This window comes from Perissodus microlepis, chromosome 6 (genome assembly GCF_051167445.1).
Source record: "Perissodus microlepis isolate ML-2025 ecotype Zambia chromosome 6, ASM5116744v1, whole genome shotgun sequence".
Classification (NCBI taxonomy): Eukaryota; Metazoa; Chordata; class Actinopteri; order Cichliformes; family Cichlidae; genus Perissodus; species Perissodus microlepis.
This window is the reverse complement of record NC_140466.1, coordinates 6666080-6692515: the sequence shown is the minus strand read 5'-3', so window position 1 is coordinate 6692515 and position 26436 is coordinate 6666080. Positions and strand designations below refer to the sequence as shown.

General features: G+C 40.3%; 1 protein-coding gene across 2 annotated transcripts; it reads left to right on the top strand.

The window, feature by feature from the left end:
* Nucleotides 1-1840: 1840 nt before the first annotated feature.
* On the top strand, nt 1841-20389 carry pcdh10a (protocadherin 10a). 2 transcript variants are annotated; one of them, XM_084930397.1, is made up of 5 exons: nt 1841-4966; nt 6209-6267; nt 6798-6904; nt 16312-16472; nt 18640-20389. In XM_084930397.1, the coding sequence occupies exons 1-5, from the start codon at nt 2420-2422 to the stop codon at nt 18691-18693; spliced, it is 2928 nt and encodes a 975-aa protein (XP_084786523.1). In that variant the 5' UTR covers nt 1841-2419; the 3' UTR covers nt 18694-20389. The 2 variants fall into 2 exon arrangements, with proteins under 2 accessions (XP_084786523.1, XP_084786521.1); XM_084930395.1 differs by having other exon boundaries at nt 16312-16695.
* The last annotated feature ends 6047 nt before the right edge of the window (nt 20390-26436 follow it).

The window sequence follows — 26436 nt, the reverse complement described above, 5'->3', positions numbered from 1 at the left end:
AGCACTGTTTCCATAACTCTAGGGTTGTAGTTGTCTCTCCGGCTACAATTAAAATGAAGTAAGCATAACAATGAATCTATAGTATAATATTTCCAGTATTGACTTGTTTTATGTCTATATACAGAGGTTTTCCTTGCAATATTACTGCTGTTGTTACTTGAATTAAAAAAAAAAAAAAAAAAAAAAAAAAAAAATATATATATATATATATATATATATATATATATATATATATATATATATATTTACTTCACCACTGTATCAATAAAAGCCAGCAAGACTTATTAAACGGACAATAAGATATAACGTTGAAGTGGAATGAGCAACAAAAGAGAACATTTCAGTAGAGTTCAGCAATGTAATATGTTGCTTTCCTTCCACGGAACTGGTTGAATGTTCTGTTAATTAGAAAATAGCATTAACGGTTCTGTTGGCTCTTCTTATCAACAGAATTTTTTAAAAGAAAGTGGGCTAACGCAAGGGGGCGACGTTGGTCTGTAACTCCCTGACAGGGACGGAGAGCGCGACAGAGAGAGAGAGCTGGAGAGAGAGGAGATGCAGAGCGCACCGCTCTGCGATTCGACTCCAGTGTCAGCTCGATTCAGTCACACAGCTCCAGCTCAGACATGGGTAGAAATTCATCTAACGTCTCCTCTTTGTTTCTCCTGACTTGTATGGCGAGATGCAGAATCGCGTATCACTCGCTGTTTAATCCACTGCACAATGGGCACGTCGTTTTGCATTACGGCCGATATTGTTTCGCGCCATCTATTACATTTGGAATTAGAGACTTATGCTAATAAGCCTCAATTACGCTCTTTTTCATCTTTTTGTCATCATCCGCCAAATGGTGTGCAAGTAGTTAGACCCCCACTATTCGTATCTCTCTCAAAACTCCACCATTTGCATTTTTTAATATGTGCTTTATGAATTAAATTAGCGCATGACGCAACGTTAACGTTAAGGCCATCATGTGAGGGGGTTAATGATAAAAATGGGAAGATGGGAGAACTAATAGGCTTCAGGCTATTAGCAACACGGAAGGACTAAAGTACAACGCTTCATTTCTCTGAATTAAAGTAAGTCATGTGTGATCCTGCTCTGATGGAACCTTGTATCATACTGATACTCGTCAGGAAATTGCATTGGATATATGTATACTTTATTTAAAATGCTTTATTTTTTCCTCCAACATCCTGTTGAGATGTGTGCATTTCAGAGAGAGAGAGAGAGAGAGAGGCGAGAGTGACCACGGCACTTTGGAGTATTGCGTCACTAGCTGTCTTTACTTGCGCAGGCATTTTACATGGTGGTCTTTGGCTATGAGTATGCTTGGTACGGTCTGACTCATGCTTTGCTATCAGAACAGCGCTTTAATAGCAAACTGTTGAAATAATTGCGTCAAGGACAGCCACACGAGGGTCATGGCTCGTCATCTAACAAGTTGTGAGATATTTGTTATATTCGAACAAAAAAGGAATCCTCATGATAGTAATAAAAATAAGGTAAAAAAAAAACTTTTCCAAAAATCCACTATTTCGACGGAAGCTTCAGTTTTATCTACACAGCCCCGCCAACGCCAACTAGCACCCACTATTATTCAACTTTCTTAATTCACTGGATGTGTAAAACATTTAATTTCCCTGCTACAACTGAGGCTGGGCCTGGAGGAAAGAGGGGAGGCGAGGAGAGGAGAGGAGCGCAGCGGCACTTAACTGGTTTTGTTATGAGGGTCCGATGTGTTCTCTGGCTGGCGTTGCGGAGCCCCAATCAGGTGCCATTACACCCGCTGTTTGAGAATATCATTGGCTGGTGGGGAAAGGAGCTGTGCGCAAAACCAACCTCGCTGCTCACACTTGCTTTACAGAAGCCGAGCTGAGAACATCATCCGCTTTGAGCGCTTAGGCGCAGTGATTACATCCTCATAGAGAAAGATAGGGAGAAAGTCGTGTTATTCGCCAGGCTTTCTTTAGAAGTTATATTTGTTGCTGATTTCGGTTGTGCATAAATAGGACTTTTTGCGTTCTTTCTCTGCTGGTGTGGAATTTCCTGTTTTGTTTTGTGACTTTTTTTCTGTGAAGAAGGGGCAGTCTGTTCTGTGCAGAGGCTATGAGTTGGCTATGCGTCCTGGCTCCAGCCTGCAATGTTTGCGCTGACGCCAAAACTCACAGACCGGTGCTGAATTGATTAAAACAGAGAAGCTCGGATCAAATGGCTGTGCTTCTCACAGCTGAAACGACACAATGTTCCACTGACCTGAGGCAGAGGAGAGGAATTTCAAAGTCGTGCAGCCTTGTTGCTGTTTATTTCACTGCCCTTTTACGGACAGAGAAAATGGGAAATGCTCATTTCTTGTGAGAAGAGGGAATAACATTTATTTTTTTCCGTTTTGAAGTGCACTTGGACAGAGGCAGAGGAGATGATTTGGTTAATATTCCTGCTCTCCACTCTGGATGGAGCTGCCTCTCAGCTACGCTACACGGTGCCAGAGGAGCAGGAACCGGGCTCTGTGGTTGGGAATATTGCAGAGGATTTGGGGCTGGACATTACCAAACTTTCCGCTCGCCACTTTCAGACTGTGCCTAGTTCACGGACACCTTATCTGGAGGTGAACTTAGAGAACGGTGCGCTCGTGGTGAAAGAAAAAATTGACCGGGAACAAATTTGTAAGCAGACCACCCAGTGCCTATTGCACCTGGAGGTGTTTCTGGAAAATCCATTGGAGCTCTTTCGCGTGGAGATTGAGGTGATGGATATCAACGACAATCCACCCAGATTTCCTGAAACAGACATTTCTGTGGAAATCTCGGAAAGCGCTATTCCCGGGACCCGTTTCCCGGTGGAGAACGCCTTCGACCCTGACGTTGGCACAAACGCGCTCAGTACATATGCCATAACGAATAACAACTATTTTTACCTTGACGTGCAAACACAGAGCGACGGGAACAAGTTTGCGGAGCTGGTATTGGAGAAACCGCTGGACAGAGAGCAGCAGGCAGTGCACCGCTATGTACTGACGGCTGTGGATGGGGGCATCCCGCAGCGGACCGGGACAGCTCTCTTGGTCGTTAAAGTTCTGGACTCTAACGACAACGCGCCCACGTTTGACCAGTCCGTGTACACGGTTAATCTGCGGGAAAACTCACCCGTGGGCACTCTCGTGATTCAGCTCAATGCTACTGATGTTGATGAGGGACAAAACGGAGAGATCGTTTATTCTTTCAGCAATCATAACACACCGCGGATAAAGGAATTATTCAACATTGATGCCAGAACGGGTAGGATAGAGGTAGCGGGTGAGGTGGACTATGAAGAGAGTGTCACGCACCAGATCTATGTTCAGGCTAAAGATCTGGGAGCTAATGCGGTCCCCGCGCACTGCAAAGTGCTTGTCAAACTCGTGGACGTGAACGACAACACACCAGAGATCGGTTTCAGCACTGTGACTGAATCTGTGAGCGAGCAGGACGCCCCGGGCACCGTGATCGCACTTTTTAGCGTCTCGGACAGGGATTCTGATGAGAATGGACAAATGAGCTGTGAAATTTTAGGGGATGTTCCTTTTAAGCTGAAATCTTCCTTTAAAAACTATTACACCATTGTGACAGACGGACCGTTGGACAGAGAGAACACAGATTCATACACCATAACCGTGGTGGCTAAAGACAAAGGTCAGCCTTCCCTGGCTACCAGCAAGTCAATTAAAGTGCACGTCTCCGACGAGAATGACAACGCGCCCCGATTTACGCAGGCTGTTTATGATGTATATGTGACTGAGAATAACGTGCCCGGTGCTTTCATTCACGCCGTGAGCGCTTTGGACCCCGATGTAGGACAAAATGCTCTTATTACCTACTCCATATTGGAGTGTGACATACAGGGCATGTCCGTGGACACGTATGTGTCAATAAATCAGGACACTGGCTACCTTTACGCACTACGCTCTTTTGATTACGAGCAGCTGAAGGAGTTCAGTTTCATGGTCCAGGCTAAGGACTCAGGTGCTCCCGAGCTCTTCTCCAACGCTACTGTAAATGTGATCATAGTTGACCAAAATGACAACGCTCCTACTGTGATAGCCCCTATCGGCAAAAACGGCACAGCCAAAGAGCACCTGCCACGCTCTGCGGAACCAGGCTATCTAGTGACGCGCATTGTGGCCATGGATGCAGATGATGGAGAGAACGCACGCCTGTCATATAGCATCCTACGGGGCAACGAGATGGGAATGTTCCGCATGGACTGGAGGACAGGGGAACTACGAACAGCCCGCAGGATATCTCCCAAACGGGATCCCCAGGGCTACTATGACCTGCTGATCGAAGTGAGGGACCACGGGCAGCCACCTTTGTCCTCCTCTGCCAGTGTGAGTGTAATTTTAGTGGACAGCGTGAATGAAGGCCGCGGTGTCGATCGCGGCTCAGCTTCCAAGACAAAAGAGACCTCCCTTGACCTCACCCTAATTCTCATCATTGCCCTGGGCTCTGTTTCTTTTATCTTCCTACTGGCCATGATCGTGCTGGCCGTGCGCTGCCAAAAGGACAAGAAGCTCAACATATACACGTGCCTGCTTGCTGGTGACTGCTGCCTGTGCTGTGGCTCGTGCTGCAGCAGGCAGGCTCGTGGCCGTAAACAGAAAAAGCTAAGTAAATCCGACATCATGTTAGTTCAGAGCACCAATGTAACGTCAGGAGTCGGGCCCGTGGGGCAGGTGCCCGTGGAGGAGTCTGGTGTAGGCGGCGTAGGAGGGGGGTTCGGCTCCCACCATCACCAAAACCAGAATTCCTACTGCTACCAGGTGTGTCTGACACCGGAATCTGCCAAAACGGATCTGATGTTTCTGAAACCATGCAGCCCCTCTCGCAGCACTGACACAGATCACACCAACCCCTGCGGCGCCATAGTCACTGGTTACAGTGACCAACAGCCGGACATCATATCTAATGGCAGTATCCTGTCTAATGAGGTAAGAGAGGACTGAATCAGCATTAGTAGTCTCTCTGGGCTACATTTTGAGCTGCATCAAAAGAGCACAAAACCCCAATTTCAACAGTTAACCCAGTTTTTAGGCATGAAAAGCTGTTCTAATGTCAAACTCTCGCAAAAGACTTATAAAGGAATGTGCCATTGGCTGTTGTGCTTAGTGGCCTTTAACCGCCGTCATGCTTAATGGTGACTGGACATGTCAGTTTTTAAATCTGGTAGTCTTTTTTTTTTTTTTTTTGTTGCAACAGATTGCTGTCAGATCACCCTTTACGTCGTGCGAAAAAGTTGAGTGCGCCAGATATTTTTCTTTACTTGCCAATTTCTTTAGACCACCAAGTTGAAGAACGTGTTTTATTTAATGTTTATTCTTTATTCAGTAAAAACGATTTAATTTGACGCACATATTAACCAGTCCCCACTTAAGGGCCTACAGTGTAATTTGTGAATTTTACAAATGTATTTTAATAATTAATGAATTTTAGGCTACACGTTGGAGAGTTGTGGAACTTATATTGGTCATTCAAACGAATGTATTTTTTTTTTAATTACACAGAAGGGAGTATGTCATCAATAAAGCACTATAATGTGCAAAGAAAAAAATCGCCCGGAGAGCGTTTCGTTCTGCTGGTTTAGCAACGCCAGAATCTTTTCCTAACAGTGGATCTTTTAAAAAATAAATAAACAAAATACTGCACATGTCCCCAGGAGGTTATAAAGTTTGCGTGGCAAATATAAGAATCTATAAGAATATGAGACCAGCGGCTTCAATAGCCTTGATGTGCTCAGTCTGTGCGTTCTGCCAGCGGAGCTGTGGAGTTGGGGCTTTTTGTTGATTGCGGTTTGGCTGGACTGGAGCCAGACAGCCAGTCACAGCCTTGCCTTTTCTGTGCGTTAAGTATTCCGTGCACAACCCAGCACGGCAGCACGGTGAACAAAGGTTGTTCAGTTTCAGCATCGCGCGGCTCAATCATTTACGCATTCAATCGCCTCCCTAACCTACTCTCCCCTACTCTCCTCTCCTCTCGCCCACTCACTCACCAAGTGGATGCGCGCACCGTCGGTAACCCGCCTCACATAGCCACAACTTATTCTACACAGTTACACGTTGACATCAAGTGTATCCATACATGTTTTTAAATGCTTCTCTTATTTTGAAACATATGTCTCTCTCCTCTGTTTATTCGGCATCACATGTGACCAATGTTGTCTGTGGGTTTTCTAGACAAAACACCAACGAGCAGAACTCAGCTATCTTGTGGACAGACCCAGACGTGTCAACAGGTAGTGAAAAGCACACATTTAGCGACACACGCACAGACACTGAAACATCGCCAAATCACAGAGCCTAAAGAGCCACACACAATCCACCATCAGAAGACCTGTAACATTCAATATGCCTCATGGAGCCACAACCTATTCATATGTCTATAAAAATGAATATTACAACCATCAGTGTGAATCCCATATATTCTGCATCCTTAATTGTGGCTTTGAGAGGCTACACTGTTCCCAGTGTATCCATAACACTCATCTTCAATTTGGCATCAGTCCCATAACTGACGGAGTAGCGTCTATTAAAGCTCTAATGCTGGATTTCATTACATGCCATGTGTAACATCCAATTTAGACTCTTGATGGCCACCGTGACTATATTAATGTGGTGTTGATTTCTGACTCTCCCACTCCTTCTCCTTTCCCTTTTAATCCTGGCTTCTCTCTTCGTCTCCTGCTTCCCTGTCTCAACCTCTCTCCTTCTGCCCTATTACTATTTTCATACCTCAACTCTCTGCCCTCCCCACTGCCTCTTTTAGTTCGGCATTTCAAGAAGCAGATATTGTTAGCTCCAAAGACAGTGGTCACGGTGACAGCGAACAGGGTGACAGTGACCACGATGCCACAAACCGGGGTCATTCAGCCGGTGAGTTACCCCACATAATTACACCAACATATTAGCCCTCACATACCCTACACTGATCTGTTTCAATAGTGTGTGTTTGTTATTGTGAATGGGATAATGCTGAATTGTTGGTGCGGACCGGTGACTTTTAATTTCCTTAATTTGAGAGAGTGCGAAGGCCTAGACTCCGAGGTTGCTTGCTGGCACAAACTGGGCGCCAAAGGTGTTGATTACATTTCACAGCCGGGTGAAAAGGAGGGACATTTGGGGGGAAATCTCTTCTCTTTCTTCCTTCCTTGCATTCCGACTGCTTTCGTTTTAAGTCTGCTGCTGTTTCAGCATGAAGTGGTGCTGAAAGGACAGCAAATGGCACTAAGGCAGTGTGAGGCCTATAGTGCTTTGGTGGCACAAATCAATATCCTCACTGAAGTGAAATGAAAGGCATTAAAGCTAAATTGATATAATGAGAAGCATTTCAATCAGCATTACACTTGGGTTGTTGTACTACCTTTGATGTATAGATTCTGCTTATCAAAAAATATTAGTACCTTTTGCATTTTTTTGTAGCTTTTACAGCTAAAATAAAGGTAAAATATCAGGATTAGGTAACATTTCCCCACCTACACTCACACTTCAGATCTGTTTACTCACTCATTTCTCTTTTACACTTTAAAACAACGCAGATTTCTTTAGACATGTCTTTGGGTCTTATCATAAGGCTAGCCTTGTTCTATCTAAAATTCTATTAGGTTTTTACCTGTTTATTGATCAAAGTGGAGTCAGGCAAAAAGTGGAGCAATACAAAATCTCATTTCATATTGAACTGCCCTTTCCTTCTGAGGGATTGTTCCACACGACGCGTGTAAGACCCCTGTCTAGACGGGAGCCAGCCAAATATCATATCAATGCTGAGAATACAAATAGAAAAGATCAGATAGGTGTTGTAGGATAGTGAATGGTCCCTCATTAGGCTCTCCTGTGTTTGACATTATTAATGAACGAAGCCAAAATAGAGAGCCAGTATGCAGCAGTGGTAGTGTCACTCTCTGCCCTCGCTCATGAAACAGGCTGGGAAGGTCAAACTGTGCGACTGACTGAAATACAGAATCGGAAGAAATCCAAAACTCCCTTATTTTTTTATCAGAAAAAACCCCTTGTGAAACGATTAATGGGTTTGCTTAAACATACACCTCTTGTTGGAATGCATGTAGCATTTGGCTGTTCTTCAAGCATTTTGCCCAATGTTAACCAGCAGATCAGATTAAAAAAAAAAAAAAGACAACAAGGAACATTGGATGTATAAATATGTGATATATGTCTCAATATATTCTGCTAGCCAGTAGCCGCAAACTTCAGAAAGGAATAAGTCCTAACATGATCCTGGACAAGTCTGAGACTGTACTTTAACACTTATGTTATGTGGAAAATTGTCTTGAATTCCTTTGTGACGATTTGCTAGTATAGTTACAGACCTACATTTTTGAATCGGTAACATGTTTCTTCAGCTTTATTTGGCTCCTAGAAACCTCATTTGGCACTGGTCTGGGAGTGTACACAGTTGGTGCTGTACTCTGTATTTCATACCAGGAAACCAACATTTGGTCCGCATGTTGGATTTAGAAGGGAACAGCTTAACACTCCATGGGAGGTAATATCACACGACTGGTATTTTGGAAAGAGGGACACTTGAGTTTCTCAGACTTCTGTAAACAAAACCAGATGGAGTGTGTGTCTGTGTAGGTGTAAAGGTATACCATTGTCTGATTTAATATGTAGGTGTATACATGATACCTGTATTGAATCTGCTTGTGTGTGTGCTGTGTAGAACACAAGGCTCAGTGATGATGTCTGTATTGAAACGGCTTTCTCCTTTGAGATGGTGCTGTGTGAAGCTTAAATGAGATTCAGTTTAAGAGGAAAGCAGTTGGCACTTTGCCATCTATATATATTTTCTCTATATAGGTGTACATACTGCTCATTTGTGTCTCTGTTTTTCTCTGTGTTACTTAATAATATACAGGGACAGGAATGCTGTTGGTTGTCTTATGTGGATTGCATGCTTCTGTAAGTTTAGTTGTGTTATTATGTGCTGTTTCCTGTATGAGTTTTGTGTTTAGTGCGAGTAGAAAGCCAGACTGCCAAAGCCTGAGCCATGATGACTTTGTACTGACCTGATGTACTTTTATGTGTTTCTTGAGAACCTGTGTTCACAACCATATGTTTGGCTGTGAACACACACACACACACACACACACACACACACATACATATATATGTGTGTGTTTGACATGACTATGCCTAGATAACACTTAATATCCTTGCGTTCTGTGTGTGCATGCGTTTGCCTGACACACACATATTCTTTTCTTGGGTTTGTGGCAGGGTCTCATCCTTCATTCTGTCTCCCCCACACGTTGGCTCTCCGCAACACTCGGCTGATCAGTAATTCATTTCTAGATCCTTTGCATAGCAATTATCAAAGGAGGGTTAGAGGCAAGGTTTCCTCATGGGACCACACAGCACACTCTCCTTTTTTGTGCACCTCAGAATATTTCAAATCAAGGGAAAACCATTTCCAGTTGGCATATCATCAACTACACCTGCCTTAGCTTTCCGCTCGGCCGCTCGGCTGACACTTTAGAAAATAAGTCTCCTGACGTGGTTTTAAATCAAAGGGACACTGCCTGTGAGCCACCAGATACCTTTAAAAAGTGGGCAAATGGCTTTTTCTCAAAGCAGCGTGTCTGCAGTGAGGCACTGGTTCATCAACAGCTGAAGCACTATTGACTGACTGCCACAACTTTTATATCCCAAGACTTCTTTTTCCCAAATTATACACTGCTCTCCCATCATCTAAATTGGAGGTGACAACAGGAGTGAGTGAACGTATGAAAAAAAGGTGACACTTAAGAGAGGATAAAATATTCATCAGGAAAAAAAAATTGGCTTCACAGAAACATTCGATCAGCTGTGGAAGACTGCGTGACGGGTGGGAGACTGGAAATGATCATTATCATGACGTTTGTTATGGTGAGAACAACAGCCGTGACAAATGAGACAATTAAATCACTGTGGCAACGGTGTATTAGATGGCTGATTATGAATTAGTGGCGGCCACAGTGTTGCAGTTTCCCATGTCAGTAAGCTGTCAGAGGAATTTAGCACACAGTGTTTTGATACCACCTTCTCTCATTGTCCCAGACACTAAAGGGCAACTGGTTTGTATAGAAATATAGATTTATGCCAAAAGAATGTCATAAACAAATAAATGCAATCTGTGAGATGATTAAGAGAACATCTCAAGTTTTAGTTTAAAAGCTTGCATAAAGGAAACTCGAACGAAAAGGAGTTGCGGGGAAGAAAATACACAAATGCATTCGGAAGACATTTCCTTTGCTTAGGTGAAAATGACAAACAAAAGGCAAACAGTCATAACCGAAAAGCTTTCACTCATGAAAACCTTTTCAAGTCAGTAGTTAAAATAGTAACACCAGACAAAGGCTGCAACTAACAATTATTGTGTCATCAGTTGGCTGTGCATCATGTTTTTCATCATTTATTTAGTTTAATTTCTGACTGAAATCATTTCAAAGCTCTAAATGGTTTAATGCCTAAAAACATTGTTACAAAATTGCTTGTTTGTCTTGACCACCAGTCCAAAGGATATGTAGTTTACTATCATATAAAAAAAGCAACAACACTGGAATCAGCAAATGTTTAGCAATTTTGTGCTTAAAATCACCGTTCTTAAGGAACGGCTCTTTTAACAAGAAACAATGACAGCAGAACACTTTCTTAAATGTGCAACCTCTGAATAAAGATGGCATGATGGAAGTTTGGTGAAATCATTGTGTAGATCCACACTTATTGCCTTTGAATTGGAAGAATTTGAAAAGAGCTCGCTGCAAAATCTTCTGCAGGAAACAGAATAAAAAAAATAAACATTTTCTCATTAAAAAATTGCTTTGCATTCTACCTGAAATAGGCGGACATGGCATCTCTTCTACTAACACGACTCATGTGTTGAATTCAAAAATAGTCAATACAAATCAGAGCAGAGAAAGATAAAAGAGAATTCTGGCAATCAGTTTGATTAACTAATTGACGAGATTGCTCAGATTCCTGCAAGATGTCTTTCTTATCTCTGAGGAAGCACTTAAACAGTTTCCATTTTGAATGACCTCTTTGTAACATGGCTAAGGTAGATGGAAGAGGATTCTCTGTGTGAAAAAGAAACCACAGTAGGAACATGTCCTGCAGTGATTACTAATACACTCAAACAACTTTAGCACCTTGATGAATACCCTCTTCAGTATAAATAGGGTATGGCTTTTGAATAAACTGAATGTGTTTTTAACCCTGAAGTGATTGAAAAAAGAGGACACAAGTATGGCTGTAGTGCCTGTACATGGACATACCTTGAATCTGTTAAAAACTCAAGATCAAAAGTGAAAGAGTATTGTATTGAGTATTGTATTCTTTTTTCCTCACATGAGGCCTTGAAAATTTCAAAGTAAAAGGTAAGGCCGTAAGACTATTTGCAAACTCTGGGGGAGTCATAAACATGCTTTGGCCATGAGTAACACACATTTTCTCTCCAGGAAATTAATGTCACTGAACATCTGGTATAGCTTGCCTGAATAAACCTATTAAAAAAAGAGTAGGACATCACGATACATAGATTAGGCAAAATATTAGAAACAATAGTCTCTGAGTGCAATTTTATAATAACATCTGAAGGCCAGAAATAAGAAAAGAAAAGCTAAGTAGTAATAAATCAGAATTTTGTAGAACGATGCTGTCAGAAGTTCTATTGTCAAAGAATAGTTATAGCTATACACTGTAATTCTTGGCATACAACAAAGGTCCAAATCATACAACCTGTCCCTTTGCACTTATGATCTAAAGGGTGATATTAATCAAGCAGTGACTGTTACAGGAGGGGCCATCTTGGCTCTCCATCCCAGCCTAGTTGCTGCCTAACAAACATTGAAAATGGTAGCTAGGAACATTCTTTTCTGTCTGTCATTACGTCTAGAATTGTGAGAGCCATCTTGTTCTGTTTTGGCCTTGGGAGGTCTCTGGTTTACTCATCACAGCTTCTCTGGCCAACTCATGTAAGGAAGCTCTGCTACTCCCCTGCCGTACGCTGCTGCTGTCCAAATATTGATGTTTTGTGTCTGTATTCTCTCTGGAGCAGTGGAGGACAAGATGAAAAACAGAGGTATGGATAGAAGACACCCTCCACCTGGGGGATCAGCAGTGCTCTTTTTTTAAGGGTGGAGAAAACAAAATAAGGAGAGAAAAAGCAACAGGCAAGGAGAGGAAAGAAGGAGAATTACATGTGACAGAAAATAATGAGAGACAGAGGACGAAAGGAAAGAAACTCATAGGAACTAATAGAGAATGAGAGACTGCAAATCTAAGTGTAAACCCACAAAATGAATTCAAACTAGAGGCTTGTGTTTTCCTGAGAAATTGTTTTCCTTTATTTCCTTGCTCCCTGTTGCTGGATGTATGTCAGACAGCGCAATTAGTCAAATCACACCAACAAGGGATTTCAGAAACATGCAGAGTTGTAATGGGGGAAAAAAGGAAAAGAAAAAAGAACAGAAGTGCTGATTGCTTATTAGCAAGTAGATCACGTTTTTATTGTGTAGCATCGTTTACATTGTCTCCTGCATGCGCATGTGAGAATGCGTATGTGTGTTCTTCCTGCCTGATGAGGTCACAATGAGAGATAGGGCTGCTGGCAGGGCCTGTCATTGCCAGTCACTGTTTTGGTTGTTGTTTTTCTTCCTGCCTGAGGAGGAAAAGGTGCTTCACGGGGATCAACAGCTACTTGGTGTCATGTATGCATGCCCTGTCTGTTTACTCGTGTAAATTTACATATCTCTGTATTAATGGAGTATTTCAAGCATGTATGTGTGTTTGCAAACATATATGTTCACGTTGTCATTTTTCAAGAGTGAGTTGGCAGGCAAAAAAATCACTGAGCATTTCGGAAGCTGTGACACGACTTTCAGCCTGATATATGGTAAACAGTGCAGAGCAGACTATATTTTTACATCATCTCCAGAGTACAATGCGAACTGAGAAATACGGAACAAACAGACCTTTTCTCTTATAATCCTTCAGTATTAACTTTTTATTGGTATGCAGGTGTGGGTACCATGTGGTTTCTGCCAAATATATGTCTGGTTTACGCACCTGTGCTTCAGTCTTCCTGCTCGTTTGTTTATACATTTAAGAATGTATATATGTATGCATTATGACACCCAATTTCTTTATCCACACAATACCTCAGAAATGACAGAAAGTGGCCTGAGGTCAACGCCCTTCACGTGTGAGAAGAGACATTTCTGAATAGTCCATTAAAAGGCTAAAGGGCAAATATAAAAGTGGGAATTAACAGAAATACCATAATTTATATGCACCCAGCCTTTAAAGACACCATAAATATACATTAGTTCTTGGGGTGAATTGGAGGGTAAATTGAAGTAAACGCCACTCAAAAATTGAATCAGCATTACAAATATCTCCTGGAGCAGCTTTTCCTGGACTAGTCCTGATGGAATTGAGAGATTTTTCATTTTCTTCTCCATCGGATCGGTTTGTGCTGCCACTGAGCCACATCCCTCCTATGATAAAAAACAAATGCACCCTTTGGCAGCAAAAACCTGTGACTTGTGCTTACTCATGGGGCAATCAAACCAGACAGTGTATACAAACTAAAAACATATCTCATGACTTTAAATCTTTCGTAATCAAACAAAATATGTAAGGTAAAATACTAAACAAAGAACTTGTCAGCTCTAACACATATTTATTTTTAAACTATTTAAACTCGGATAAGGCAGCTGCTCCACACAGCCTTGAATAATTAGAATTAGAAAAGTGGCATCTGAATGAATGTTTAAAAAATATTTGTGAAATAGGGTTGAAGCACATAAAAGCTAATGTTTAATTGGACATTTGTAACGCTGTTTCTGGTAAATCAAAGCCAGCCTCCAACTCAGCCCATCTCTCTCTAGCCCTTTTCCCATATCCATCTGTAAGGTTTGGGTCTCCCTTGTCTTTTCTGGCCATTGCTCTTTCCATCTGTGATTGCCCAGGTTTCCCCTCTCGTTCCTTATGGTTCCTGCAGTCTTGCTGTTTTGCCCGCCTGCTGTCTCTGTTTCTGAAATCTGTGACTCCCCCCAGTCTGCTTGGCCCTTGTTGTCTCTAGCTCTCTGGTCACTGCACAGTCTTGTGCCTCTCTCGCTCCCCATGAGGCATGAATTAGCAAGATTAGATTCATACGACGCGCACAAATAGAAGGAAATGGGATCTGTTGTAGTGGTAGTTCTGACAATATAAAGACTGATATTGCTGTGTTATTTACATATGCAGTGGTCAATATTTACTGGCGATGTATAACACAACAGAGTCAAAACTACAATAATGTTTTTGTTGTATGTTTAATAATTTGCATCGAATTAGATTTAATTAATTTTAAGGTTATTTCGAAATACGTAACCGTTTACTGGCTGTTCTCATCTCATCATTTTTTAGCCTTTTTCCCCATCTTCAGTATTTTCAAGGATTACCTTAGTTGCAGTTCAATAAATAAATACATAAATAAATAAATGCATCCATAAACAGTGAAACCAGTTATCCCACTTAACATAAAAATGACAGACAAAAAAATCCTACCTAAATCTCAGCTTTATTATTGATGCATTAAGCCTACATAATACTTTCCAGATGATGAAAGATACTGTATTCTGTCTCCACAACAAGGGAATCAGCTTTATTGCATTTGTGCACTTAAGATTTAGTCTAGCATTGTTCAGAAGAACATTAACTAGAACTACAATTAATTTATTTTAATTTGATAAACATGAGAAGGAGGTACAAGTGCTATTTTGCCTTGACTAACATTTGCAAGTATGCATATAGCCTGTGAGGTCACCAAAATAAGTTCAGAAAGTGCGGGTGGTACCTTTTGTTGCTGATGATTGCTCAGATCATTATATTGAACACATGGAAACAGGGCAACTTCATTTTGTTTATTTATTTATTTATTTGTAAATTGTCATGATACTGAAATATAACAAACAGCAGAGCAGTTGCAATCTACCAGACAGAACAAACAAAACTTAACTAACAATATGAACCTTATGGATACTTTCTTCTGTACTCAGTTCTCGTCTTTTAGAAAAGAATGTATAGGTTCAAATGATCTGTAATCCATGACAGGTTGTGGAAATGGCAGAAAAAAACATGCTCTGTAGATGGCAGATAATATTAACACATTTATTCGTTGACATGACTGCACTGATCACTACTGACTATACAGACTCTCCCACACACCCCAACCCTCTCAAAAAATATGAAAAGAGTCTAGCTTCTCTGCTTTTTCTCTAACATTATTTTGTTTGTGTGTGTACATGTGTACTGTTAGTAATGGAGCAATAGAGACACTATCAGTTGAATGGATCAGTAGAATAGATCTGAAACCCACTCAGCCACAGGGAATTATCGCCCACTTTCTTTCCCTTGCTCTTTTTTTCCCCTTTCCTTATGAAACAGATCTCTTTCCTCTTCTCACCCAAAACCGATCATCTCCTGCTTTGATCACGCCATTTGAAGGCTTTCCTAAACCATCCAGATTTCACTGGAGAGCCGGGAAAACTACAATCCACTATGCACATGAGCACACACACACTCTGACACAGAGACAGTTTAATTAACACAACTGGTACTTCCTTCATGCTTGGTGTTTATGCGTGAGTGTGTTTGACAATCTATTATATCATTTCAGATGTTGATTTGATCTTTTTTATGTGGTCTTTTGTTTTTGGCAGAAGCTGTGTGTCAATTACACACTTTGTCGGTTGGTATAGGGATGATTGACATTAGAGTGTGGTTATGTAGCCAGTGACTATTTTGTTGGTTTTGTGGCACATTTCTTAACATAATTATCGTTTTTTGTGTACAGACGAAGGAATATAGATTCGCATTTTGTCTCCTGGTGTTTCAAAATCAATTGTGAGACTGAGGATGTTGATGTCGGGGGTGGGGGGGTTGAAATGTTTTCTCAACACCACATCACTTTGATTGCACATTTCATTCGGAATGAATGGGGTGAGGAAGAAAACAAACAATTCGCTTCATCAATGTTGGCCTTGTCTCTTTGATGAATAGCTTTTGCAGCACTTTTTCTGCTTGCGACATTGGCAAATGATTGCTAACTTGTGTTCTCTCTTCTTCTTTCACTCATCTCTCCCTCCATCTCCCCTTTCCACTCCAAATATTTGTACTGCTTCTTTTATCATCACCCCATTCCTTTTTTCTTACTTATTGTCCTCCATCAACATTTCTGGCTTTCCATTTGTGCTTTCTTCATTTGCACTTGGCATCCTCTCTCTGAATACTCTCTATAGGCACTGACCTGTTCTCCAACTGTACAGAAGAGTGCAAGGCCCTGGGTCACTCTGACCGCTGCTGGATGCCATCCTTTGTGCCATCAGATGGGCGTCAGGGGCCGGACTACCGTAGCAATCTGCATGTCCCCGGCATGGATGCCACACTGCCCGACACTGAGGTACCCTCCTCTGTCAACCTCTCCGACCAACTCACCATGACCTCGTCCACTGCCTCGTCCAACGATAGGTCATTCTCCACCTTTGGCAAGGACGGCCAAAGGTCACAGTCACACCACAGCCTTCACCATCATCTCCATCAGCAGCAACAGCAGTACAGCTCCAGCACGCTAGAGAGGAAAGAGTATGATAGGGGGACCCTACCATACAAACCCACCTTTCTCTGTGAGTATCAGTATGAAAGGTCCCTGGGACCCTATGACTTTGGTCTGGTCCAGTACAGATACTAAAGGAGGGGACAATGAATCTGCCTCTTGATTCTGATCTGGACTTTTTTAATGATGTTCATCAACTTTTATTTCTTCTTTTATTAAGGAGTTTAAAATTACGGCTTTATCTTTTGTTATATCGTTCTGTTAAGTTTTTTGATTTTGTTTTTTTTTGTAAATTATCATTAATTTTATCAATTGTAAAATGTAAACTATTTCTAACTGTCCTTCTCCAAAAGACACTCAAATTGTTAATCAACCTCACCCTAACCCTAAATGCTGCTTGTAATTATGTGACTTATTCTAAAATAATAATAAAAAAAATGAATTGGACTTGTGTTAATTTGCTGTTGCCCCTTTCTTTTTCCTTTTTTCCAAATTCTCCCCTCAAAATCCTTTTTATCTGATGCTCATATAAGTAAAGGTTGTCAAAACAAGCACACGTCATGTTTCCACATATCTACATTGTGTGATTGGAGCATGCAAAGAGCAAACAAAAGACAGATCATCTCATGATGTAGAGGACATCTTTTTCCATTTGCTCAACATTTTGCTCGAGCATGATGACTTCCTTACTGAATAGCTCAAAAGGTGAAACACAACCCACGCTGCTGCTTCTTCTTCACAAGGACTGAAGTCCATTTTGTTCTACAAAGGAACTGTTGAGTATCTATACTTGCTTGCTTGTGGATCAATACATGACATAAATAAGAGTGGGTGAGATGGGCTGTCAACAATGAGGTCAAAATATTTCAGTTGGCAATGTCACGTACACAAGTTTTCTGCAAGAAGGCAGGAAACTATTGCAGTATAAAGTAAGTTTAATTTGGCAAAAGAAAAATATTGATAATCACTGAACCACTAAAATTGAGACTTCAGTTTCCAGTTTGCATTTCTAAGGAAAGCAAGGGGAAAAAAAGGATGGCTGGACACTTCTTAGCACCTTCAATTGCTTTCCAGGCTCCCACATTACTTGAATATTCTATTAGCTCTAAGAGTAGAGAATGGATTTGATATACACATTCAGTAGAGAAGTCATTTCCAGTCAAGTCACCATCATGTTAACCACCACCCTCCATGATACTGCATGCTGACTGTGGGCTGTCTCTCAGGTAAACGATGAGCACCATAACCTGCTTTTTTCTTGTTTGTGACTTAACAGAGGCAAGCAATCTTCTTCTTGCACATCAGGTCTGTGTGAAAAATAATTGGTATTTAGCCTTTAGGTGCTAGAGCTTGTTTTGCTCCAAATATAGCTGCCTGTGCGTCTGCTCATCTCGTCTGCCTTGCAGGGTTAGGATAAATGTGCTCCATATTTGCTCAGTCCAAAACTCACAACTTTATTTTATTTCAATTTACTTTTTTGATGTTACCTCCATTTTTTCTTATCAGTTGAAATAAATGGACCCGCTGTGCCACAGCAAAGGTTTTGCTGTTCATCATTCTGTAAGAAGATAGGCTATCAGAATAGTCCCAGAAGCTGAGACTTTATTAAACAATAGGCAATATATTCTACTTTTAAAAATAGCATCTTATGCTGCTATGGCAATACTCTGATCACCAGGGTTGTCTTGATAAAGTATTTATAAATGTTTAATGATCCATTTATAGGTAATTAATGAATCAATTAGTGCCCTGTGTATTTTCTACGCATGCATCATGTAGCCACCAAATTTTGGAGCATTTATCTTCACTGATAGACATGTTTTTACCCAATTCCCAAATTAGTTTTACAATTATGCTGTGAGAACCAGCCTCTAGGGTGTATAAATAACTTCACAGAGAGTCCTTTGTGGCACGTATCCTTCAAGAGATGGTATTTCGAGCCGCCTGTGTCACTAAAAAGCCTCGAGGGAAAGGGTGTCATTTGTCTTAACGAGTGTGTTCTCTGTCTTTTCAGCCCGCAAAAGGATTTGCTAGCTCATTCCATGTGGATCTGTCGGAGACAGCGTGAATTCCTTTACTAGACCACCAACACTGATGCTAGAGACAGCGAAATAAAACTAAACAAACGGCAACCTGGACAACAGCAACCTTGGTTAAACTTCATTATCTTGGGTGGCGAACTGTAACGAAGCCTTGGCTGTGTCTGCTGAGGGAGGAAAGGAGAAATAAAAACTGAGTAGCTGTAAACCTCTAGATATCAAAGGAGCAATCCAAGGCCTTATTTCTCTCAGCAGGACTGAGACCGGGGCCGAAACTCTTGACCATGTGAAAATTACAATGTCATCAGCAGACAGAGGAAAGGAACTGAAACAAACAGAGGAATATAAATCATGTGTGATGAAGAGGGAACGGTTAAGTCAAGGAGGTGTTTTTGTTGACTGAAGAGTTAGCCTCTAGAAATTTGTGTGTGCCTGTTTACATAAAGAAAAAAAACAAAAAGAAAAAAAAACAAATGTTTCTGTACAAACTTCAACCAACGTCACACGGAACCCTTTAGCTATTTCTATGGTCACCACTAAGCCAGCTGTACAGAGACTGTGTTGCGGGAAGGAGACAAACTGCCAGAGTGAAAGTGAGAGACAATTAGAGGAGAGAGAGAGAGAGCAGATGTTGTACAGGTATGAAAAAAAAATCATGGTAAAGAGGGGCAAGCAGAGAAAATGTGAAGTATTATAAATTCTGTATCTCTGGTTTTTGACTTGACTGTCTTTATATAACTTCTCTTTTTTGTTTCTGTTGTTCTTTCTGTGTGGTTAAAGTGTGCAAACTCTAAAATATTCCAACTTGCAATTACAGACAGGAACATGTGGTCTAGCGCTGAGTTCAATCATCTTTCCAGATAAGCCACTTCAGGAAGGAGCTCTGAACAAAAGCACTGCGTAGAAAAAGAAGCTCATTAGCCTCATGTTCAGTTTATCTATATATAAAAAAACCACACACACACACGCACACACACACACACACACACACACACACACACACACACACACACACACACACACACACACAAATGAATGTTCTCATTTCTGAAGTAGTAACAGTTCTGATGTTCCTTCCTGAGCTGACTGACTGCAGAGAAAGTGAAATTTCCTTTGATGAGGGTGTGGTTCCCTTGATGCCATTGGCCTATACATAAACAATCAGACACATTCAGTGGTTTTTATCATGTGTGCAAAGTGTTTACTGTGCTATTTTAAAAGCTTATAAATGAATATAAATCTATATATATAACTATATATATATATATACGCATACAATATACTTTTTTCTGAAAACTGTGTAACCATTGGTTAGTTTCTACACCTCATATCGTCATTCAATCTAATAAAACCAAGTGCTACAAAATCAAGATGATTAAAGTGAAGGGAGAGTGCTTCAGAAAACCCCTTCACATGAACCAAGAATTAAGTTGATCTTATTTGATTGTTACTTTTCACCACTTACAGGTGCTGGGCCTTGCTGTGTGTAGCAAAGAACCAGTTGAGTTGTTTTGGCCTGTTGTGTATTTTTACTAACAGAACATTTGATCATGTACAGGACAGAGGGCTATCATGGCAAGATATTGAAGGGTTTTGCAATCATACAGGGAAGGCATACACAAATACAGTACATATGAACATCAAAGATGGTGAGGCGCAAAGAATTGCACACACATATACATACACAGACCAAGTGGTGATAAATAAACAGTGTCATTGAAGTTATTTAAAGTGTGTTTTGTTGCATTCATAAATCAGTTAATGTTTACTCAGTTCACCATATCAGTTTAGTTATGGGTGTGCTAACATTTGCTAATTACCCCCAAAAAAGTCTGGCTGAGCTGATGGGAATGCCACAGGTTTTTTACAAGTTGATTTGAAGATGGTGCTGATGAAAAATTAGAGAGCTGCCAAATTCATTGTGCATGTTTGCAGCAGATTTTGTGACAATCTACCCAACAGTCAGAGACATTTAAAAGATTACACAGGTGTCATTAGGATTTCTCCTCTGGGGGATAGTATTGTCTGAATCAAATCCAGGCATAATGGAAGTTGGAAGGATTCAAAGGAAGAGTGCCTCTACCAAATCACACAACAGAGTAATTGTTGAGATATTTCAGCTTATAAAACTGGCAAAGTCACTCTCATACTTAATAAATCGTAGTCTAGTGTCACTGATATGGTTAAAACCACATTATAAACATTAACAGTAGCGCTTCTATATTCTTATGAAGATTTTTTTTTTTGGTGAACCTGTGAACCATTTGTTCCCCTAAGGCAACGAAACAATTTATAACTTCAAATCTTCACAGCCCACTTCAACAGCTTTTGCTGTTGTTTTTAGCACATGGTTTTTCGTTTTAAAAAATGCATAGCTCTATCCCAAAAGATGTCTTGGATTTTCAAGAAGTAATCACCATGGTTTTGCTCTACTTTCCCCATTCCCTGACCTCAATAGCTTTTCATAAAAAAAAAAAAAAAATCCCTATCCCACCCTTTCACTCCAGTGTGATCTTCACATGGCCTGGCACAAGTTCAAAGACACATGAAGAAAAAGAAGAAGAGAAGAAGAGGAGTACTGGAGTCTGAAATCATGAGGGAAACAGCAGTCCCTCACTTGACGTCCTAAAAACAGAGATGATCTGTTTGTGTCTATCACAAGATAGCCCCCATCAAAGAGCAGGGATACATGTGACCAGAGTATGTGACTAATCTGGTGGTTGCCTTCATGAATGAATTGCCTTTGGGGTACTGATCTCACCCAGAAACAATCCAGGGTATGTTTATTTATGAGACTGGAAAATTAGAGGAAAAGGAATGAGAAAAAAAGAGGTCACAGCTTGGATTAGTCTTAATATGGTAAAATAGGGTAATACGCTGGTATCAACAAGTTTTGGGTTTTTTTTTTTTTTTCGTTTTTAATCACGGTTTCTCTCCTGTTAACATTGTCCCCAAAATATTCTCATGAGAAATTTGGGTTAACATTATCCCATTAATTTTGAAAGAACTGAAATGGCAAAACTTAAAATTTGTGAGCATTAAAATCTATTGTTTAACATGGTTACTACTGACATCTTCTGACCTTGAAACAATTTCAAGTACAGCATGAATATTTTTCCCTGTAATTACCTCATTATGAAAATTTGATCTGAAAATTATCATCATGCAATCATGCAATTATCATTGCCCCACCATTACCCTGTTGTAACCAAAAAATTGGGGGCATTACCTTTATTAAATATACAACAAACGCCAGGTCAGATAAGACCAAAATCTAAATTTGATAGTAATGGGATCAGACGTAAGAGAACCATTTTTAATGCTACATTCTAAACAGATGTCCGTGTCATTGGTAAAGAAATTGAGGTGTCATATGGAATCACTTAAGAAAGTAATCCAATTTATTTTGTAAATAACCCAAAGGCATGAGTCTTTTGTGTTTCTTGACTAGGTTCAGGCTACTGTTTATAGCTGTTACACATGGCTCTGTCAAGGACAGAAAGAAGCTGTTTTCACAGCTCTGATGACTACACCAATCATTGCATTAAGTGTTATTGGACTGTCTGATGGTTAACTGTTTAAAAAAAAAAAAAAAAAAAAAAAAAAACACTGTTGTATTTTAAAATGAATTTAAACATTTTCTCGTTGCTATTACCAATTTATTTCTGTGTTGTTACACAAAATTACTACAGTTCTCATCTCATATTTTACCACATTTTGTTACAAAGATTCTGTACCAAAGAAATAAATCCTAACTTGAGGAATACTGAATAAATATTTTGAATCAGTTTAGTTAGATAAAAGGACAGATGAGTAGCTAATAAACTGCTTTGCCTATAAACAGTGATAGCTTTTTTAAAAATAGAAGTGTTTCCTGATTTATAATGGCTTTAGTTCAGTAAATAAACAACTCTGTCTGCTTAAGTATTACTTATTTAGGTGTTTATTTTAAATGAAAATAAAAATGACAATATAGACAAACATCTGGACTTCACCAAGCAGGCTACATAATCTGAAGGTGGATACTGACATTCTATCAATGGCTGTAAATTGCAGTGATGTGATTCCTCTTCTTCTTGATGGCAAACAGAGAGAATACAAGTCATGACAACTGATATGTCTTATCCATTTCATCTCTCCATAAAAGGTTGAGTGAGGTGACCAAGCTGTCTGTCTTAGCCACACAGCCTATCCCACATATTTCTCCCCTGGCAGACCTACTTCATTACTCTCGCTAAATAGACTTTCAAGAGACCTCATCAGCCATCATTTACACAGCCTGGTCCAACCACCTTTCACCATGGCCATCTCATCAGACATATACACACCCTGCCGTTCACACATGTATGGCACACCCATGCAGACTTCCTCCTTTGCCTTCTTATCCCTGGCTACCTCATCAGTCTACATGAGCCCGCACACACTCTCACAAAAACACTCCCATATCCTTGGGCTCTATTCCCCAGCCACCTCATCAGGCCAGAGCAGACAGCTATTACAGTGTGCGCTTCAATGCCTATTTCTACTCCTATCTCTTTCCTTATCTGTTGGCAGGAGAGGTCTGCAACAACCTACTGACCGGAGACATAGCCTCGCTGCCCTATTGACCGGAATGCATTTTGTGAACATTTAGCAGAATGCATTCTAGCTTTTCACACAACAAACTCCATTCAACAGCTGTTCATTTGATTCATTTCACCTCATGTCAGGCAGGGTTGGCATTGTGCTTGCCATCTAGGTCAAATATGTTTCTAGATCATGTCAATAAGATTTCAGCTCACTATAAAGAAATTATTTCATTTCTAATTTGAGCAGAAAAAAACCCATTTAGAATCAAACATTTAACCATCAAACTTACTGGTTGCATAATAAATCATAATAAATTCAAAGATTAATCTTTAATTAAATTACTTATGGAACTTACTGTAAATGTTTTCAAAGTCAGAACAAAGCATTTTTAATTAGATTTCTGGTTAGACAAACAATGATTAATTAATCAGTCAGACTCAGCTCATCAGAAAATGAGGAGTGTGAAAAACAGGCACTCTATTTTCAATCATGCTGTTGTTAGTTTTTCTCAGGTTGTATTAGATACGGAGTCGAGACCCTCTTTTACAAGACTGTAGAAAGACTGTGATGGAAATGTAATTATTTGCTTTTTTCATTACTTTACTTTCTCCTAGGTTGCAGTAGGAGTTACTCATGGTTTGCCTAAAGCTGCAGTACAGTTACAAGGTATTGCTTTTTGATATGGTCACCATGTCAGATTAGGCACAGATTATGCAGTTGTAAATTATTTGCTACAGTTGGCAGAGACAAATGACTACATGTTGTATCTCAACCAATCATAGCTTCCTGTTTTTCACACCCCACACAATGTATTTGGATAGGAGAAGCCAGGATCCAAATACAAGAAACAAAGATGAAAACAGACAACAGCATCAGTGATACAAGCACGGACACATGATGGTGGTTGTCGGGGAAAGCACCGAAAGCAAAAAAAAAAAGGCAACTCCAGTCCAGATCATTTGCCAGCTGTCATAAACAATGACATAGTTCTTTTGGTATTACAAAGGTCTATATCTATTTATTTCTGTGTTCATATATTTGCTTCAAACCTTTTTTGCAAACTTGTTTAAATAATCATTATGTTTTAGGTTTTAACATTGACTCTTGGTCAACATACTGTAATGAAGCAGGCATTTTTATATGTTTATTTTTAAAGCTACACTGATTAATATTTGTTAGAAGACTGATGAATCAGTATATATACCCAAGAAATCCATTTTATCTTACTTAAAAAAAACAAGCACAACAATTATTAGACAGTATGTTCACAAACTGCATCTAGCACAATCACAATCAGTTCTCTGGGCTGTGTCCTTTCAGGACAGAAAAAAAGTAAAACAAACAAAAAGAGTTATGGCCTAGATAACAATTGCTCTGCTTTTCTGTAAAACAACAGACACATGGTCACAGGGCCTGGAACGTTTTGCCCTCAGCCACCTTCTCATTCTAAATTCTGGACAGGAAGTAGTGAGTTGGTAACCTGGGGTGACGGAATCAGGCCTCTGACTCACACACCCTGACCTCAAGGGAGGGAACAACCCAGTGAGGACAGAGCTCAGCCTCCAGTGCTAGGCTACTGCAACGTGCCTGACAGAAACAAACAGGCTAACCACAGGAAGAAAAAAAACAACAAAAAAAAATACAAAATGAAAAGAAGGTGGCTTGATGTTCATACTGTACATTAGTGGAACAAGAAATGGCATTCATGTAGAAATATAAGGGGAAGTAAAATATATTACTACTTGTTGAAATTGAATTTGAAATAAATAGTGTAAATAATGTAAGACATATGAGTAGCAAATGCATCGCTGTGTAAGAGAAAACTAACAGGAAGTGCCAAAAATGCTAAGAAAAAAAGGATAATGCCTACCTTGTCCCCAGCTGTCACAAAACAGCTTAAAACAGTAACAGTAAAATAAAAACAGAATATACCTGACCAGCTAGGGGAAAAAAGCAAGAAAGAGGTTGGTCTATAGGAAAGAGAAACTTGAATTGCTGACTCAAAGCCTGGCATTCATTTCAAGGAGATGTGTCAAGCGGAGGGAGAGGGTGTTGCTGAGGGCATAGAGGTCTGCTGTAGGGTGGTGTAACAACAAAGCTAGTAACCTCTAGAGACCAACCTTATCTGACGCCTTGTCTCTCCCCCTCCCCACCTCCCAACCCTGCAGTTGCAGGTGCAGATGCCAAGTGAACATGAGGGCAGGCTTTTATATTTTTTTTCTTTGCAGTCATGCCCCCTCAGAAGAACACCTGGTCCCCACAGAGGAAAGGATAGAATAGGGGGAAGGGTTGATCTGGTGATAACTATCCCCTATGTATGTCTACTTATTTGCCCATTTTTCCCATTTCTTTTCACCTTCCACAAATTCAGGCCCTGTCTCCTCTGCCTCTCTCCCTTTTTCTTTCCTCTCCTGTTCTGCTATCTGGCTCTCAGCTGTCAGACTTAGAAATTGCAGGCGAGACAGGGGTCCTCTGCTGTTGGAGACGTGCAAGAAAAGACAGAGATCTTCAGTCACACAGTCTGAGTTACATTTGACACACATATAAATGTAACATTTAGACCAGTCCTCACTTGCCAACCTGTGCATCTCTTGTTTTGTGTATGATAAAACAATCAAAAGAAAATGGATATAATCACTACTATTTTAGCTAAAATGACATTTGCTACTTATGAGACTTGCAAGGGCTCTTGATTTTGTCTGCACTCTCTCACTGTGGCCCACATTATGTGTATGAGAAAACATTAGAAAAACAAATTTTCTAGAGAGATATTTTATGTTGATTGCAATCAAATTTGAATGAGGTTGAAGCATTATAATTGTGATTCAGTGATGAGCTCATTCTCAGAATAGCTGAAAAATAAATAAATAAAATAATCCCAGTTAAAATATTCAGTAAACACAGTTAACAGCAGTTTAATAGTATGGTAAATAAAAATGCATATTTATTAGGTGTTTGAATGTCTTCCTGCCATAGGTTATAACAGGTGTCGGGTGTAACATGTTCCAAAGTAGCATGTTAATATTGTGTCCTGTTCTCCTAGAGTGTTGTCTGTCTCCTAGAACCTCTTCCATGCTCTTCTGACAATGGATCATATTGATGTACCATCCTGGAGGAGTTGGACTACCTGTGCAACATCTGTAGATTCCAGGTATTATCTCATGCAACTAACAGTGAAACTGACCCTAGCCAAATGTGAAACT